The sequence below is a fragment of the Aptenodytes patagonicus genome, chromosome 7, assembly GCF_965638725.1.
Source record: "Aptenodytes patagonicus chromosome 7, bAptPat1.pri.cur, whole genome shotgun sequence".
NCBI classification, from domain to species: Eukaryota; Metazoa; Chordata; class Aves; order Sphenisciformes; family Spheniscidae; genus Aptenodytes; species Aptenodytes patagonicus.
This window is the reverse complement of record NC_134955.1, coordinates 42223551-42241728: the sequence shown is the minus strand read 5'-3', so window position 1 is coordinate 42241728 and position 18178 is coordinate 42223551. Positions and strand designations below refer to the sequence as shown.

General features: G+C 34.8%; 1 protein-coding gene across 11 annotated transcripts in view; it reads left to right on the top strand.

The window, feature by feature from the left end:
• Positions 1-18178, top strand: part of HECTD1 (HECT domain E3 ubiquitin protein ligase 1) — a 65647-nt gene that overhangs the window by 32230 nt on the left and 15239 nt on the right. For 6 of the 11 annotated variants that reach the window (XM_076344982.1, XM_076344975.1, XM_076344973.1 and 3 more), the window contains 14 exons: positions 1539-1802; positions 1920-1996; positions 3309-3443; positions 3676-3822; positions 4201-4295; positions 4721-4826; positions 5843-5977; positions 6063-6202; positions 6713-7036; positions 7471-7637; positions 7820-7996; positions 10751-11587; positions 15215-15436; positions 17207-17340. In XM_076344982.1, coding sequence (XP_076201097.1) covers positions 1539-1802; positions 1920-1996; positions 3309-3443; positions 3676-3822; positions 4201-4295; positions 4721-4826; positions 5843-5977; positions 6063-6202; positions 6713-7036; positions 7471-7637; positions 7820-7996; positions 10751-11587; positions 15215-15436; positions 17207-17340 — 2960 coding nt within the window. The remainder of the gene's footprint in view (positions 1-1538; positions 1803-1919; positions 1997-3308; positions 3444-3675; positions 3823-4200; positions 4296-4720; positions 4827-5842; positions 5978-6062; positions 6203-6712; positions 7037-7470; positions 7638-7819; positions 7997-10750; positions 11588-15214; positions 15437-17206; positions 17341-18178) is intronic. The other 5 variants (XM_076344983.1, XM_076344979.1, XM_076344978.1 and 2 more) reach the window with 2 other exon arrangements.

Genomic DNA, 18178 nt, shown 5'->3' with positions numbered 1-18178 from the left:
TTTAAGTGAGTCTCAAAATTCTGTCTAAGGGAACCCAAAATTATTCCCAACCATGTATAATCATTGCACTTTGAGTGACATGCTATATAATAAATTTGTTAAAATGTCATTATGGAAATTTGGAAAGGTTTCATTAACAGAATTTTAATTTTGCATATGAAATTTCAAAATTCTTTTTATAAACCTTCTTTCTGGATGCTATGAATTTTAAGCAATAACGAATGTTATGCCTCAAGAGTGCATATTTATTTTTGCATAGAGGTTATTTATTTTTGTATTATACAACAATAAAAATGGCAAATTTTAAAAACCTAGAGCATAAGTCATTGCAGCAAACGGAAAACAGCAATTTTACAAGTGCATGGACTACAAAAGTTGTATTTATCAAATCAGTATGGTGAAAGATGAGGATACTTGTTAACTTGAAGTTGGGATGTAATCTTTACATTAATGAGATTATTGCATTTTTATTTTATATGGAATTTTTATTTTTTAAATTATGAACTCATCAAATTTTCTGGAATTATGCTAATTAACATTTCAAATGTAGTGTGCAGCCTTTTAATTACTACAACATCAAAATACAATTTAATTGAAATTGACATAGTTGTTTGGAATAATTTCAGGCTAGATTACCTATGTATCCTAAAAGTAAGATATGGTCCTGTTTGTGATCTATTAAATATCTCCATATAAATATTAGCTTTTAATCAAGTCTCATGTGGTGCCATTAGATTTTTAATTTCATGTTTTTCTCAGGGATATAGAGGTCCTTTAAATTTTTGTAATTACTAAAAAAGGAATAGGAACATCTGCATTATAACTTGAATTAGCATAATGTCACTGTATTAAGTAACATAATTGTGGCTTTCTTACTTTCTCTGACGTGAATGTAGAAGTTCTACAAAGGAGAAAAATAAAAGTTTTAGTATAGCTTACAAAAAATTTTTTTGGTGGTGCCTTTGTGACACTTAATCGGAGCAAATAGCTATTATCTCAGCTCAAATTTGCTTTTACCACACGTTGATTGTCAGACTCTGTAAAGTTTAGTGAATTTTCTTCTGGTTTTTAAACGGCTTCAATATCTTTTCTCCACTTGCTTTAAGCTATGAAGTTGATTGCTGTTTTCCTGTTGGAGGATTCATTTAATTTCCTATTTCTAAAAACTCATCTTTGAGAATAGTTCACGCTGGCCATAATGAGATAAATTATTTTTGCAAGACTAAAAGTTTATCGTGGATTTCTTTGATCTTCCTATTATAATTGTAAGGATTAATTGATATATCTGTCAACAGCACCTTTCAGAAACAGTTGCATTATCCACTTTGATGCAATCGTGGAATAAATCACTGTTAAAGTACAGAAATACACTGGGAAGAAATTTAGACCGCTTTAAGACCCTTAATTTCAAACTTAATTTTGCATTGAATGTACTCAGTTGCTTTGCTCTTGCAAAAAAAAAATAAACTGTTTGAGATATATGATGGTGGGATCAGTTGTTGGAAGAAAAAAAAAAATGTTTGTTTCTTTTTAAATAGAAAGTAGGAGTGAGTTCCTTGAGAAGTTGCAAAGAGCTCGAAGCCAAGTAAAACCATCTACCACAAGCCAGCCAATTTTATCGGCACCAGGGCCAACTAAACTTACTGTGGGAAACTGGTCACTCACCTGTTTAAAAGAAGGAGAAATTGCTATTCACAATTCCGATGGTCAGCAAGCTACCATACTGAAAGAAGATCTGCCAGGCTTTGTGTTTGAATCTAACAGAGGAACAAAGCATTCGTTTACAGCTGAAACTTCTTTGGGTAAGTATGTAGGTATGTGTTATGTGCAGGTAGGATGAAGTGTATATGAGGTAGTTTTTCTGTTTGTTGCTTTTCATGCCTGTGAGAAATTATGACTTTTCTAAAAATACACTGCAGGGTCGGAATTTGTGACTGGCTGGACAGGCAAAAGAGGAAGAAAGCTGAAATCTAAACTGGAGAAGACAAAGCAAAAGGTTAGTGAGCGTCTGTGAATTTTATACTTAGAATTTAATTGAGTTTGTTTTATTTTATAACATGTTTATGGAGTTGTAGTTTCCTCTTGGAGGATTAAAATCTTCTCTGATTTCAACTAGACACAATTTTACGTTAAGCTTGAAGGGGAAAACTTCACTCAGAATAAAGCACTTCTGCAGGTGCTTTTATCCAATAGTCTTAATAAACTCTGTGCTCTTCTAGAGGAAGACAAATTTTCTTTTAAAAATGTAAGGAAATCCAATCCTCCTGACCTATATTTGTATAATTCTGTAGGTTTTTCTTTTTCTTAAGCAAAAAGAAAAGATGTTATGATCAATACTACAGTTGTATCAGAGGCATACGTTACTTCTATTCACTACATTCAGATACTAGTTTTAGACTGGATTTTTTTTAGACAAGGAAAAAAGAGGAACTAAGTATTAAGCTTTTAGAAAAACACAAAATAACAGTACGTTCTGTGGCCAGCTGATGCCAAGGGCTCAAGCTAATCTTCAGCCTTGACCTCTCTTGCAATTTCTGACAGTGCAGCTAATATGTTCTGTACCAAAAACCTGCAGCGTGTAAGGACATTTATATCTGAGGAAATGTGACACTAAATTCAAAATTAAAATACTGTTTGAATGAGGGTAGTTGGAATGATAAAAGGAAGGCAGTGCTCTTTCATACCTGAGATTGCACTGTGCAGCTATGAAGCTTGTGAAACATGTTGTTGTAGGACACGTGATGATAATGGAAAGGAAAGATTTTTTGGGGGGGGGAAATTTCTTATAAGCACAATGTTGTTTAGTAAGAACTTATTTTATCAAATCTGTGTCTTGTGTGATCCATACTTAGTAGAAAAAGTAATTCTTAGTATGAAGTCACATAAGGACTTTTTGAGTGAATTGGTTTAAGGAATGTGAATAGAGCATTCAGAAACTATATAAAACCCCCTTAATCTTACCTCTAAAAAGATTACCAGATCCATGATACAGTTCTAAAGAAACAGATTTACAGATTGAGAGTCCTGTCTTTTCTCCTACCTTTGTGCTGTAATTTAATACATGATGTTAAGCTTAGTTTCTGCAAGTTTCAATAAGATTCTGTGTATTTCCATTTATTTCTCCTGTACTTGTTATCCTTTCACAGCTTAGGCATTTCATGATGTATGATAGGTTTCGGTTCTTCCCTATTTGTTTGTGTCTGTCATGGACTTCTTTAAATTGATGACCATGTTTCTAGTATCTTGGAGAATAATAATAGTCTCATTACAGTAAGGTATGACTTCTGATTATCAAAATCCATTTGTAGGTACGCACTATGGCAAGAGATTTATATGATGATCATTTTAAAGCTGTTGAAAGCATGCCTCGAGGAGTAGTTGTAACGCTGAGGAACATAGCAACACAGTTAGAGTCTGCATGGGAACTTCATACAAACAGACAGGTAAGTGTACCTCCTTTAATTTACAGTGTGTGATGTCAGTGGAAATCACATAATAATGTTCAGACTAGGCTGTCATGATGTAAAGGAAAGTCGCAATGTGTCTTTCTGAAATGTGGGTGTTTTCAATGCATGTAATTCCTAGTTATGTACTTTACTGGAACATTATTTTTCAAATGAAGCAAGTGGAAAAACTGTTACCTTGTCTCACCATAATTGCCTTTTTGTCTTCCAGTGTATTGAAGGAGAAAATACTTGGAGAGATTTAATGAAGACTGCTCTGGAGAACTTAATTGTACTATTGAAGGATGAGAATACTATTTCTCCATATGAAATGTGTAGTAGTGGCTTAGTTCAATCGTTGCTTACAGTTTTAAATAATGTGAGTTTATAGAACATGTCTCTAAAGAAAAATTTTCTAAAAAAAAAAAAAAAGTAGGCATGTGCCTTAATTTAAAAAAATCTATTATAAATGTGGCTTTTTCCCATCTTGATGAAAATCAGGCAGACTTGCTCCAGTTAGTGGTTTACCCGTTTAATACATGCTATCACAATAGGTGACTTTAGTTCAAATAAGCCATTAAAAATCTTTAAGTCAACACTGGTCAGATCTGATGTCTGATATCATTTAGCTTTTCACATACAGATTTTAAATAGGGAATTCAGTGAGACTAAACAGGTACTTTTGCCAGTATAAAGCATGAATATATTGCTTGGTATTAGAAGTAACGTTTTGTTTTTGGTTTTGTTTTTCTCTTAGAATGTTGATTTAGATGTGAAACAAGACTGTAGTCAACTGGTAGAGAGAATAAACGTTTTCAAAACAGCGTTCAGTGAAAATGAAGACGACGAAAGGTAAAAACAAAATAAAACCAAAACACCTTTGCATTTGTGAAGCAGTATGGTATGTTTAAAATAATTTAAAGACAGAGGAACTGTTCTTTCCATTTCAACTTGTCTTTCTCTGGAATAGAAAATTGGTCTTAAAAGACAGCATCTGCTATTGAAGTAGCAATTGAAAATTTTACTGAATTACTTCTATCTGTAAGAGTCAACTAGACTGAATGTATGTCTGTTGACAAATATAAAGGTGACTTTTGTTCATCACTGTGCAGATTAATATTTTTCTTACTGTGCTGTAACCATGTGACTAGAACAGATGATATCAGTAGAAATAGCATGCCGAGGTACTTGCTACAGCTGGGTACTATTCTCTGAGATACTGTAGAATTTTTTTTCTCTTTGTTGTGTGGTAACATAGTAACTGTTCACTTTCACAGTCGTCCAGCAGTTGCATTAATTCGGAAATTGATAGCAGTGTTAGAATCTATTGAACGTCTACCTCTCCACTTGTATGATACACCAGGGTCTACGTATAATCTTCAGGTAAATGTGCAGTGATAACAATATATCATACTGAGTGATACACAACTGAATGTTGTATGTGAATTTCAGGAAAAGGTACGCACATTAAGTCTGTATGAAGCATATTCTTGTAAAGGTGGATAGAATTAGGTAAAGAACAACAAACTTTTTTGGCATTTATTTCCTCTAACACTTAACCTAAATGTTTGGGTGTTCCTCTACTGTCACTTTTACACTGTGAAGTGAAAGTAAATTTTGATTGAAGAGAGAACGTGTTTGTTCTTTCTTTTGTCTTCAAGTCTTGTTCTCTTTATATGGGAATATGCCCCCTAGTAATCCTTACTAGGCTCCTTACTACTTGAATGAGCATTTCGTTGAAGACAATTATAAGACAAGTTTATTTGTGATAACTAGGGATGGGCTATGATGGTTAAAAGGCTCCTTTCTAGGGCTGTGTGCTCATTTGGTAATACAAGGCACCTGCAGGATCAGCAGCTTCTTATAAAGGAAAGCTGCAATTTGGCTAAAAATATTACTTTGTTTTTGTCCAGTTTGTGTGGAGTCTTAATTTTTTCTATTTGAAAGCACACTTCAGGATTTTGCAAGATGGCAGCGAAGTGTGAATATTTCTGTTTTGATGTTAAATTATTAGAAAATAGTTGCAGAAAGTTGAAAAAACACTGCTGCTATTGAATATTTTGAAAAAGCATTTTCAGTTTTTATATTATTATAGTTGCTAGTCTACAGGATTTGGAAATAAAAGCTATGGAAGCACATGAAAAGTGAGAAAATATTAGCTTGAATGTGTAATTAACTTATACATTGACTGTCATATTAAAGAATTGTTTGGTTAATTGAAAAAATGGAGTACTAGGGAATTACTTTTAAAAGCATTAAATTAGAATATAGTTTGCTTAAGTTGTGCAACAACAATACTTGATACGCCACTAAAACTGTTGTAGTGAAATATATTGCTTTTCTTAAAATTACAAAACCTAAACAGAAAAGCCTATATTAATATTTAGCTACTCTTTCAGATACTAACAAGGCGCTTGAGGTTTCGTTTGGAACGTGCCTCAGGGGAGACATCTTTAATAGATCGAACTGGTAGAATGCTAAAGATGGAGCCATTGGCAACTGTTGAATCTCTAGAACAGTATCTCCTGAAGATGGTGAGCAACATACCACACACAGAGTTCACGAGGAATAGTTGCATTCTGCATCTGTAATATTTGATTTCTTTTCATTCATATGTAGGTAGCAAAGCAATGGTACGACTTCGATAGGGCTTCATTTGTTTTTGTACGAAAGCTACGTGAAGGCCAAACATTTGTGTTCAGGCATCAACATGATTTTGATGAAAATGGAATTATTTACTGGATTGGGACAAATGCAAAGTGAGTTTCTTCAAAGCTAAATATTTAAGTCAGACACAATAAACTGTGATCTATGGGCAGGGTGGGGAGAGAGAATTCATAATGGAATGAAATCGGTTCTTGGGGAGGCATCTGTGCTTTTACTGTTGATCAACAGAATTAAATTTCATTTTGCTCTACTTAAATAATAGAAAAATATGAATCTCTGATGTGTTGAGAATTTGTTTGTATGTTTACCTAAGAAATGAAAGGGTGGGGAAGTTTGGGTCTTTGTTTTTGTTTGCCGTGGTTTTGTTTGGTTTTGTTTTGAGGGGGTTTTTTTTGGTGTGTTTGTTTTTTTTAAACTGCTGTAGTAAAGTGATGTTTGGAACATCTCTAAAGCTCTCTAATTATCTGAAATGATATTAATAATTTTGATTTGTAATAAACTTAGCTGTAATACACAATTTACAGTAAATGTCAAATGTTACTGATACCTGTTTTTTTTAATGTAAGTAATAATTGAACAGTACATTTCTCTTTTTAATATAGAACTGCATATGAGTGGGTAAATCCAGCAGCCTATGGGTTAGTAGTGGTTACATCCTCAGAAGGAAGAAATCTGCCCTATGGCCGTTTAGAAGACATCCTAAGCCGTGACAGTTCAGCTCTCAATTGTCATACTAACGATGATAAGAATGCTTGGTTTGCCATAGATCTTGGCCTTTGGGTTATACCATCAGCTTACACATTACGCCATGCTCGAGGTTATGGACGATCTGCTCTCAGAAATTGGGTTTTCCAGGTATCTAAGGATGGGCAGAACTGGACTACTTTGTATACTCATGTTGATGACTGTAGTCTCAACGAACCAGGGTATGTCAGTGTATTTTATCACTTTTTATAAAACTGAGGTCAGTTAAAAACGTACTTGGGTAATGTTTTAATTAATTACGTACGTAATTTAATGTGTACTGTACATGTAATAACGTAACTATATAAAGAAATGATCCAGATCTAAATTATCTGGAAAATAAGTGAATCATAAGTTCTCTGTATGGTATTTGTATGTGATGTATATGCCATCACATAATGGCATTTGCGCTTTTCCATCATTGTAAATTTTGCATTTGATATTTTGTCCCTAATGTTAGTAGGTTTTATGCATCTTGTATTCTTGGCAGTTTTCTGATTTTATCGGTACATGATCAGCATTATCGTTTTGTTTGCTTTGGTACTAAGGTTTTTTTTGGTTATGCTTTTTTTTTTTTTGGTCCCTCACCCATGCCCCCTTTCTAATAAATATAAAGGTCTACAGCAACATGGCCTTTAGATCCTCCAAAAGATGAGAAACAAGGTTGGAGACATGTTAGAATAAAACAGATGGGAAAGAATGCCAGTGGGCAAACACACTACCTCTCCCTGTCTGGATTTGAACTTTACGGCGCTGTGAATGGAGTATGTGAAGATCAGCTGGGTAAGAAAAAGAATGTGTACATCCTATTTGTTCTCTTAAAATGCTAATGAACATACAATATAAAAATCAGTGTGAAAAAGCAGGTTAACTCTTGCAGTGAAACTTGCTTAGAAACTTAAGCTCAAAATTATTCCCCATTCAATACTTTTAAGTCTTTTAATTTCAATTTACATTTCTTGTAGGAAAAGCTGCTAAAGAAGCTGAAGCAAATCTGCGAAGGCAGCGACGTCTGGTCCGTTCTCAAGTGTTGAAATATATGGTTCCAGGAGCTCGTGTAATCAGAGGAATCGATTGGAAATGGAGGGATCAGGATGGAAGCCCACAGGGTGAAGGCACTGTTACAGGAGAATTGCATAACGGTGAGCACGAATTGCCTGAATTTGTTAATGTCTGTAGCATGATTAGTTCATGTGGAATGGGTAGCATTAAAGTATTTCCTTTGTAGTGTCTTTAAGAAGTTGATAAAATTTTAAATATTTTGGGAAAAGGAACTCAAATACTACAACTGTTGTGGTCCATTTGTGAAATTCCATTTTAATGCATGAAAAAAATTCTTGCTGTAAATGAAACTTTTATAGAGCTTTGCTTAATTAAAATAACAAGTTGTTATTTAGACATCTGTTACAAAGAAGAAAAAGTGTATGAAGGTGATTGATGCAAACTGATTAAGCTTTGGGCCTGCAAAATCTATAATTACCTTCTTCATTTCTTCTAGCTTAGCATTTGCAATATTTTTCTTGACTTTTGTTGTATCCTGTACCTTTCCTACCTTGCTAGCTTCATTGGGATCAAGTTGTTATTTTTTTAATTAAAAGCATGAAGAGTTATTAACTTACGGAGCAAAATAAAAACCTGCAACAGCCAGGGAAGTCAGTGCTCAGGAAGCTAAGATATTGAAGAGGCTCCAGAAGAGGTGGTGATCTTGTCAGCTGAACATGCTTTCCACCTCTTTCCCCCTCTCCCCCTATTTTGGAGTATATAAGACTTGCCTTGTTTTTGAAGCCACTCTTAGGCTCATTCTTAGCCAGATTTTAAAACTTCTTCTAGTTTGTTGAGTTGTCAGCTCATGGAGAAAAGTCCAAAATATGATGTCTTAAAATGTTTTCAAACTTTGAATCTTATTTAAGCCATTCAGTATAGCTCGTAGGGAATTCTTCCGTCATCTGTATATTGTTCTTATGAGATGCAACAGTATCCATAGCTACATTCTCACTTTGAGGACTTTAGGTATTATTGGTGAGTAGTATTCTACTAAATCAGTGTGTGTGTTCCTATGTTCCAGTAAAACTTTCCCATGTAAGCATAGGTGAAATTGAGGTTCATCTATCAAATGGTGATGCCAAACAATGTGAAACATGTATCAGCAGACTCTTATTCCTGCCACAGTTGTGTTTCAAATAGAAATTTGAAAATAGTATCCCACTGACTTTTTTGTCATTATTCACAAACTTAGACAAATCTTGAATTGTTCTAGGGCTGTAATGATGGAGCAGTAAGACTCCAAGTATATAATATGTATTAAAAAATTGTGCAGATTTAAAACTGTTTGTAATTAATGTTTTAGGAAAAGAAACTGTACAAAACAAGAACAGTTATTTAGTTATGCTTTTACAAAATACCCTATTCAGATACTCATAAAGGGGAAAAAATGATACTGTTTAACTACAGTATGGAACTTTTTTTTTAATTTGATAAGAAAGGCAAATAAACTGTAGAAAGGAAAAAATCAGACTTGCTTCACAACTTTACCCTTCAAAGGTTTAGTGATATGAAGCTACTCAGATACAGCTCATGAAGGTGGAATAAAATCATACAAGAATAACGCGATCTAAACCTGATCACGTGGGGATGAGATGTCTACTTATCGTATCTGAAAACTTTATCCATTTTTAAATACTCTTCCTCCAGAGTGATATTTCTAAATAGAAAATTGCCTGTGATCTTCTGTTTTGGTCTAGAAGTGATGACTTTTGGATAGTTATAGGGTAAAAGTGCACCTGACAGTACTAAAAAGAATATTTAACTTCAAATTAGCTCTCTTCTGTTTTATTAAAGAAAAATATGTGAGTACATCTGGACCTGACATCTTGTTTTGAATTTCTATCTGAGGTTACAGAAGATGACTGAGCTTTAGAGATTTTATTTTTGAAGAAAATGTGTATCAATTAAAATAGTGACACCAAGTTTCGTTACAGTTAACATAGAATAAGAAATACTAGAAGGAATTTTTTTAGGTGACTCTGGGATTGTGGTACATGCTCAGACAAGCAAAAATAAATTGTTTTGCCCCTATTTCTGTCCTAGTTAGCTAAATTTTGCATGTTACCCTCATTATTGCAGATTTATTACGTTTAACTGTTTAAAAAATACTGGTACTCTAAATAATCATTTAATAAAGGAATTGAAGTGTAGCATCTCTTTTCAGTGTTGTTTTGGTCCCAGTATAAAGTTTCATTCTATGAAACGTATTCTTCTTGCAACCCAGAAATCTTATTTGAAGTAGTCCTTACCTGACTGCCACAAGACTTTTCCAATGAATAAGAAATGTTACAGTCTGTGTACATTATTGAACTAAAAAGCTGAGTATCAGTAAATTAATTCTTTCACTTTATAGGGCAAGAATAAGAAATCCCAAACTAATCAGTTTCATAAAATGTCTTCTGTCGGGTAAAAATGCTTATCCACAAACATCCAATAAAGAAAAACATTCTAGAATGTCCTTGCAAGAATTATAATTTCTTGACAGATATTAATAAAGTTATGATGATACATTTTAGTATACGTTTCTGTTATTAGAGAATCTAATAATAAAATTTTGAGAGATCCTAGTAGTTCAGGTCCCTTCCTGAAGGAAACTTTACTTTTGGCTGGATTCTGGGACCCTAAAGATAGAGGCTGATCGTGCTTGCTGCCTCGATGTTAACAATGTTTTGAAATACCAAATCGTTTAGGTTTAAACACTTCCTTTTTAATAGGCATTAAGGGTTATTTAGTGATTTTATTAATTCAGACATGCAGCCCTTGTGAGAAGCTGATCCCACGTTGTGGAGCTACTGTCTGACACGCTCCTGTCTGCTTTCTGCTGGATCTCACAAACTCCTGTCCCTTTCCAGGCTGGATTGATGTCACCTGGGATGCTGGTGGCTCTAACTCTTACCGTATGGGCGCAGAAGGAAAGTTTGACCTCAAGCTTGCACCAGGGTACGACCCTGATTCAGCGGCATCACCCAAACCTGTTTCATCCACTGTTTCAGGCACAACGCAGTCATGGAGCAGCTTGGTGAAAAACAACTGTCCAGACAAGACGACTGCTGCTGCAGGCTCCTCAAGTAGAAAAGGAAGCAGCAGTTCTGTGTGTAGCGTGGCCAGTAGCAGCGACATCAGCTTGGGTTCGACCAAAATGGAGCGGAGATCAGAAAGTGTAATGGAGCAAAATATAGTTTCAGGCACTGACGTCCATGAACCAATTGTTGTTCTGTCTTCCGCTGATAGTGTGCCTCAGGCTGAAGTAGGGTCATCTTCCAGTGCAAGCACCAGCACCTTAACAGCGGACATGGGAAACGAAAATGCAGAGAGAAAGTTAGGCCCTGATAACTCAATACGTGCTCCTGGGGAGTCCAGTGCTATATCCATGGGAATTGTTAGTGTAAGCTCTCCTGACGTGAGTTCAGTCTCCGAACTGACTAATAAAGAAGCAGCTTCCCAACGACCTCTAAGCTCTTCAGCAAGTAACAGACTCTCAGTCAGTTCTTTGTTGGCTGCTGGGGCACCCATGAGCTCCAGTGCAAGCGTTCCTAACTTATCATCTCGAGAAACTTCCAGCCTGGAGTCTTTTGTACGAAGAGTGGCAAACATAGCACGTACCAATGCCACAAACAACATGAATTTAAGCCGAAGTAGCAGTGATAACAATACTAATACTTTGGGAAGAAATGTCATGAGTACTGCAAGTAAGTAAGCTATGTTTATTTTTAGTTGAAGCTTTTGTTGTTTCTTTGGCCTAATAGAGAAATGAACTTAGGGCAGCCTTGACCTTGCGTGTACCTGTAGAACTCACAAAGAGCTCACAGAGTTCATGTCTGCTGGAAAGTGTTACATTGCCCTGTGATGTCAGATTACACTGTGGTACCCATCAAATAGAAAATAATTTGAATTTGATGTCTATTACATGCTTAAGAAGAGAGAGAGTATGGTTCAGATCAAGAGGCTGGAAGACTAGCAACAGTAGCTAATGTGGGATACTCTTCCTTTCTGATCTGTGTAGATTTTGCCTACTCACCTTGTATCTGCCTATTTCTGTTACTTTTCCATTTTCCTCAGCAAAGGCAGTTTGTGCATATTGTGAAGTCTCTGAGCTTAGGAACCAAGAACATGGTAAAGAGAAAAAAAAGTAAACTGCAGTATGATGAAATTTTAGTAGATTCCTGCATTCTATCAGGCTAAATAACTGAATGTACTCTAATACTGTGTATGTTTTCTAAAGGTGGTATGGTCATTAAGGCTTAGATTTGGCAAATTGTTCAGGCATAGTAAGTGTAAGGAAGTTTGTAGTTAACAATGACTCAAATGGGATTATGTACATGCTTTAACATTTGCATGTTCTCAGATTATATGCAGGATCAAGGTATTAGCAGGTAAGTTGTAAAACTGCCTGTTGTGAGCGAGTTCACTGTTCTGAATTTTCAGCAGGCTCCCATCAGAGTTGTTACTCAACCAGCCTTGTTCATAGAATAGAATTGTTCAGGTTGGAAAAGACCTTTAAGATCATCAAGTCCAACTGTTAACCTAGCACTGCCAAGTCCACCATTAAACCATGTCCCTAAGCACCACATCTACACGACTTTTAAATACCTTCAGGGATGGTGACTCCACCACTTCCCTGGGCAGCCTGTTCCAAGGCTTGACAACTCCTTCGGTGAAGAAATTTTTCCTAATATCTAGTCTAAACCTCCCCTGATGCAACTTGAGGCCATTTCTTCTTGTCCTATTGCTTGTTACTTGGGAGAAGAGACCAACACCCACCTCGCTACAACCTCCTTTCAGGTGGTTGTAGAGAGCGATAAGGTCTCCCCTGAGCCTCCTTTTCTCCAGGCTGAACAACCCCAGTTCTCTGTTAGGTATTTGTTCAGTGATGGTGATAGTATTTTAACCGGAGAGCTGCATTTCATGAGGTAGGCAAGTTAGAGAAAGTAAGATTACCTAAGCCGGAGGAAGCACTCAGTTTCTTGTTAAGCTTTCATGCTTTTCTAGGACTTCTGTGCTTCCTTATTTAAAAATGTGGTGTTTGCTTCTAGCATTTCTAAATTTTTTTTAGTAGTGAGTGTTTTCTTTTTTGTTGGGGAGTTTTTTTATGTATTCTTACATTCATATTGTGATACCAGGGTGGGGGTAATGCAGCCTGCATTAAAAATGTAAATAAGATGCTCAAGGGAAGATTTCCAGTAATTGATCCCCTTTTAGGCAGATAGTGCCTCGGGTTCTGAAGTAGTTTTGTGCTGGGGGGAGAGAGAAAAAACATAGTAAGATACTTCAACAGCATGTTTAACAGATTTCATGAATGTTTGATATCATACAGTGCTAAAGTTGGAAATAAGAATGTGGCAAATTAAAAATTTGATTTAATATTAAAATATATTCATATGTTAAAATTATCCCTCATGTAGGAATTATTTTGTTTTATACACTTTATACAAATAGAAACTGTAAATGGGAACTTGTGCCCCAAGAAGAGATCAGAGACTAAATTTGAGCAATCTCACCAAAGTTATTGTAAAAAGCTTGGATTTTTTGTTTTAATTTGGCCTGACCAGGTTTAAAAAAACACTCAAAAAATCCAAAAAACCACACCCCTGCGCCCCCCCCCCCCCCCCCCCCCCCAAGTAAAATCTGAAATCATGATTAGTGATATGTCTCTCTGGATTTGCTGTAAGTGGTTGCATTTAAAAACAGCAGTGTTTGTCAGGAGGTAAGTGGTGTCTAGGGTAGCCAGTTTCAATTTGTTCTTGAATTTAGAGCAAATGAAATGCTGACACTTAATGGCTTAATGGCTTTTTCTGTTTATTATAACAGCAAAGAGTATACTGTTATTAATTAGAAGTGGGTGGAAGATATGAATACTGAACAACTTGTTTTCAAGTTCTTAAACAACAAAAGAAAAACCCTTTGGATTGGAAAATTTCCATGCTTGCACAGAGATGAGCATAGGCTTATTAACAACCCTAAATTTAAATTTTACTCTCTCCCTCCCCACACATAGAAATAATTTCAAGCACTATACCTGCTTGGGTCACCTTTGCTGATTTTTTTTTTTTTTTTTTGTTTGCATTTTCATATTTTTATTTACAAACTGTTACTTATGTTCCTAAGGAGGAAAAAAAAAAAGAAAGGAGTATCTGACGAACAACAAAAATAGAAAGTGTAACATTTATTTTTCTTGGAAAGCTATCAAATGCACTTAGGGGAAGAATCTTTGTTGTATCCTATCCTTCTTCAAGGGTAGTAACCTTTGCAACCCTCTAATAGTCTGAAATTCAGAATTTAGATTATTTTTTTTAAGAAAACAGTGCCTCACTTTACATAAGCTGCAATAATGAAAATGTTTACTTTAAAATTGCAAAACTTGCATTTGATAAATTTCAGAAAAGGTAGATAGAAAAACATAAGGTTTAAATTTAAGTGTAGGTGACCCCTCGACTTTGCACATGCAAACATGTGATTAACCTCCTGTGTTTGAAGATAAGCATGTGAGAAAATGTTTTGAAGATTGGGATGTAAATGTGTAGTTGCACACAGGTATAACTTACACTGTTATGTACACTACCTGAAATTCTTTCTATTGAGTTTACAGTGAATTCAGACTTGTTTCGGGTGTTAACTAAAATGTATTTACTGTGTTTTATTTGAATGTGCAGTAAGGTAATTTCTTAGCTGTTGCTTGCTTATTCTGGTAATTATTTATATAAATCATCCAACATAAGTAAGGTATTCAGTCAGATGTTTTGCAGTACTGCCAACTCAGGCTTGCTGCCCGTCATGAACATATGTGCTAATAGTTATGTGAAAGATAAGAAGTCGGAGCTGCTTTAAGAACTTTAGAAAATTGCACAAAAATCACAGGTTTCACATTTGTCTTATGTTCTGTTCTCAATTCATTTATATATAGTAAACTGTTTTCCCTGTATAACTTTAATTATATTGCTGTTCAGAGGTTAAATTACATTTTAGGCTTAAAGACAGACAGAGTATTGGAATAACAGATTTCAGAAATACTTTTCATATGTTGAAAATGAAATGAAGTGATTTCAGATTTACAGTGGGGTTTGGGGATTTATTTAATAAAATTTGTTTTAAATGTATGCAAGGGAATATGCTCAGAAGTGAGCATCTGCATTGTTGGGTGCACTTTTGCACTGGGAAACCCTTCCCATTTAGTCTGTTATTCTTTATTGTAAATAACACATTACATCTGATAAGTTTTCAACCCCAAATATATTTTTCAACACAAGGCTCATGCATGTAAATTGTACTCTTCAAGTCATCAAATCATTTATTTTATCTTACCATATCTTTATCTATAGCTTCTCCTCTTATGGGTGCCCAAAGTTTTCCTAATCTGACTACAACTGGTACCACATCAACAGTGACCATGTCTACATCCAGTGTTACTAGCAGCAGCAATGTAGCTACAGCAACTACAGTTTTATCTGTTGGTCAGTCGCTTAGTAATACTCTAACTACTAGCCTAACATCAACATCTAGTGAGAGCGATACAGGTCAGGAGGCAGAATATTCTTTATATGGTAAGTTTCATTTTTAAATGAACATAAGCAGACTTCCCATTAATGATTTTTCCTTTTCTCCCGTTGTTATGATTTTCTCATGTAGTAGTTTATTTACTGAAAAGTATTTGAAAGTTGAGCTGTTCATATGTTACTAGTTCTGTAAGGCAGTAAGTAAAATAATGTTAACATAGTAGTATTTCCTTATGTTTTCAGGTCTTTATTTTCAGTAGTTTCTATCCCACATTATTATTTTTTTATGGTATAGTTTATTTAGGCACTTAATCTTTTCCTTAATCAAATGAGTTTAGTGTCTAATGTAGTTTGCATATGAATCTCTAAAGTCAAAATGTTATTTCTCATTGTGTTGTATAGGCATGCTACATGCTCAGTGTGAGGTACCTTGTATCACTCAGTGACTGAAAAGCATCCACCATTAGGCACATTATACACTTACCTGGAACCTCATACATTATTGTATCTCAATACCATAATAGTAATTGCAAAAAAATTGGAAAGAACGCAGAAATGAAAATGACACGGAGAACGGAATTCTGTGATTTGAGGAACAAAATCCAGAGTTATGTGGGCACTATACACTAGAAACAGACACTAGGACAGAAGTTATTTGCAGGATAGGAATGCTGTGAAAGAAGATTGTAGTTACCTAGGTTGATAGTATCTAGGAATTAAGTTAATGAAATGAAGTCAAGAAGAACCTGGGCTAGATATGGGAAAATACTTCCTAATTTCAAGTTTATTGGATTGTGAGATGTTCTTGAAAGAAAAGATACTTGATTTGTTTAAAATTTGATTGGATTAAGATTGTGTTCTATTTTGCCTCTCCTATAGCCTATTGAAATTGCTTGGAAAATACCTGGTAATTTCAATGGATATTGGAATTGAGCTGCTTGGAGGCAGTCGATTAAGATATCTGCAATATGCCATCTCCTTTTATTCTTTTAATTTTTAAGTCTCATTTGATATTTTGTTTGGGTGACAAGTCTTAAAATAGATCATAAAGAACTGGGCAAATAGTTACCTTAAAGTTTTTGTTGGGGCATTGACAACAATTCAAAGGGTGTTTGGGTGGTATATATAGTTTTTATGTGTATAGAAAAATGTGAAAGTTCAAAGATTCATCCCAGTCCACCTTGGATTGCTATGAACTGCTTTTCTGGTTCTGGGGGTTTGGTTTTTAAGTCTTAGTACTAGGTGGGTGAAATTGAACTTTATATCTGTCTTCAGCTTCTTGCTACAGAAATTAATTAGCAATTGAATCTTTAAAAATATCATGCTCAAATGTTTATTTTAAATGTCCTTTACATTGTAATTTGAGGTCTAAGCCACACATTCTCAGTGGAAATTACATTACTAACCTGTTTTTAAAATTAATTAAACATGGAATCAGGCAGTATACATTTGTGTACCCTTTTTTTTTTTTAATCTTTTGTAATTTAAAATAAGTGTAATTATAAAATGTTTGATATAAGCAAATGAGAAAGAGATCACTCTTGTTGATCACTCTTAATTATACAAATGTTAAGTGCTTCTTCTGTTAGCTATGCTAGTGACTAGACCACTGGACTTTTTGTCAGGTGTATGCTTTTATTACAGCTTTTAATCTTATTAGGCCATAAGCAATATTTTCGTTCTCTCTTTTTCTTGTTTAAGTGAGACTTGTTTTTTCATTCTTCCCAATGCTCCTGTTCTTTAATTTTCAAAATTTTGCTTTAAAAGTTATTCTTGTCTTTTGTTCTGTATGTAAATATATTTATATATGTATTATAGATTTTCTTGATAGCTGCCGAGCTAGTACTCTGTTGGCAGAGTTAGACGATGATGAGGATCTACCTGAACCAGATGAAGAAGATGATGAAAATGAAGATGATAACCAAGAAGATCAAGAATATGAGGAAGTTATGGTACAGTATAGTTAGCATAGATGTTAACTTAATTGACTAACAGATGCATTAAAAATCCACGGGTTTGTTTTGGTTTTGTTGGTTTGTTTTTTTGTTTTTGTTTTTTTTTTCAATATGGGGTCCTAGCTATAATCTTTCCATTAATTAAAACAAATGTATTTAGATTTAGGACTACTAGTTTGGAGTACCTATCCGTAAAGACTCTAAATGAAATGCCAAAGTTAAAATCATGTTACACTTTTCAGGGGCTGCAAACTGAATACTACTTTACGAAGACAGTTCATTGTCCCTTTTCCCCATTCTTGCATATATTTTGAGTATTAAGAAAGCTGTTTTCTCATGCATTCAAATGGGTGTGATAAAATTGCAAGAGCTCACTAGATAGAACAGCTAACAAGGCAGTCCCCTTTCTGTACAAATTTGATTGTACCATCTTCAACATTTATTCCAGAGAAAGTGTTTGTGAACACCAGCACACCCTGAGACCTTATAGGTCAGAATTAACATCTTAAAAACAGCCTGGGAACAAGTTGGCAGACAGTAGAAATGATGGATCACTAGTTCACTGGCTGATGAAATGGTGTAACTTTGTGGGTAGGCTGCTGAATTTTGTAGTGATACAGTTCTGGGGTGTGTTTAACTGTAGGCCTGTGTGAAGCAAACTGTAATAATTTAAGTATGCCAGAGGAAATATATCTTAAAAAAAAAAAAAAAAAAAAGAAAAGGACAAGACAAAACCCAGCAGGTTAATCCCCATGGGTCTTGCCTACATTATTGTGAGTTCTGGCTTTTCATTTGGTTCTTCTTTAGTGGTATGATGAATGCTTGGTCTTCTACC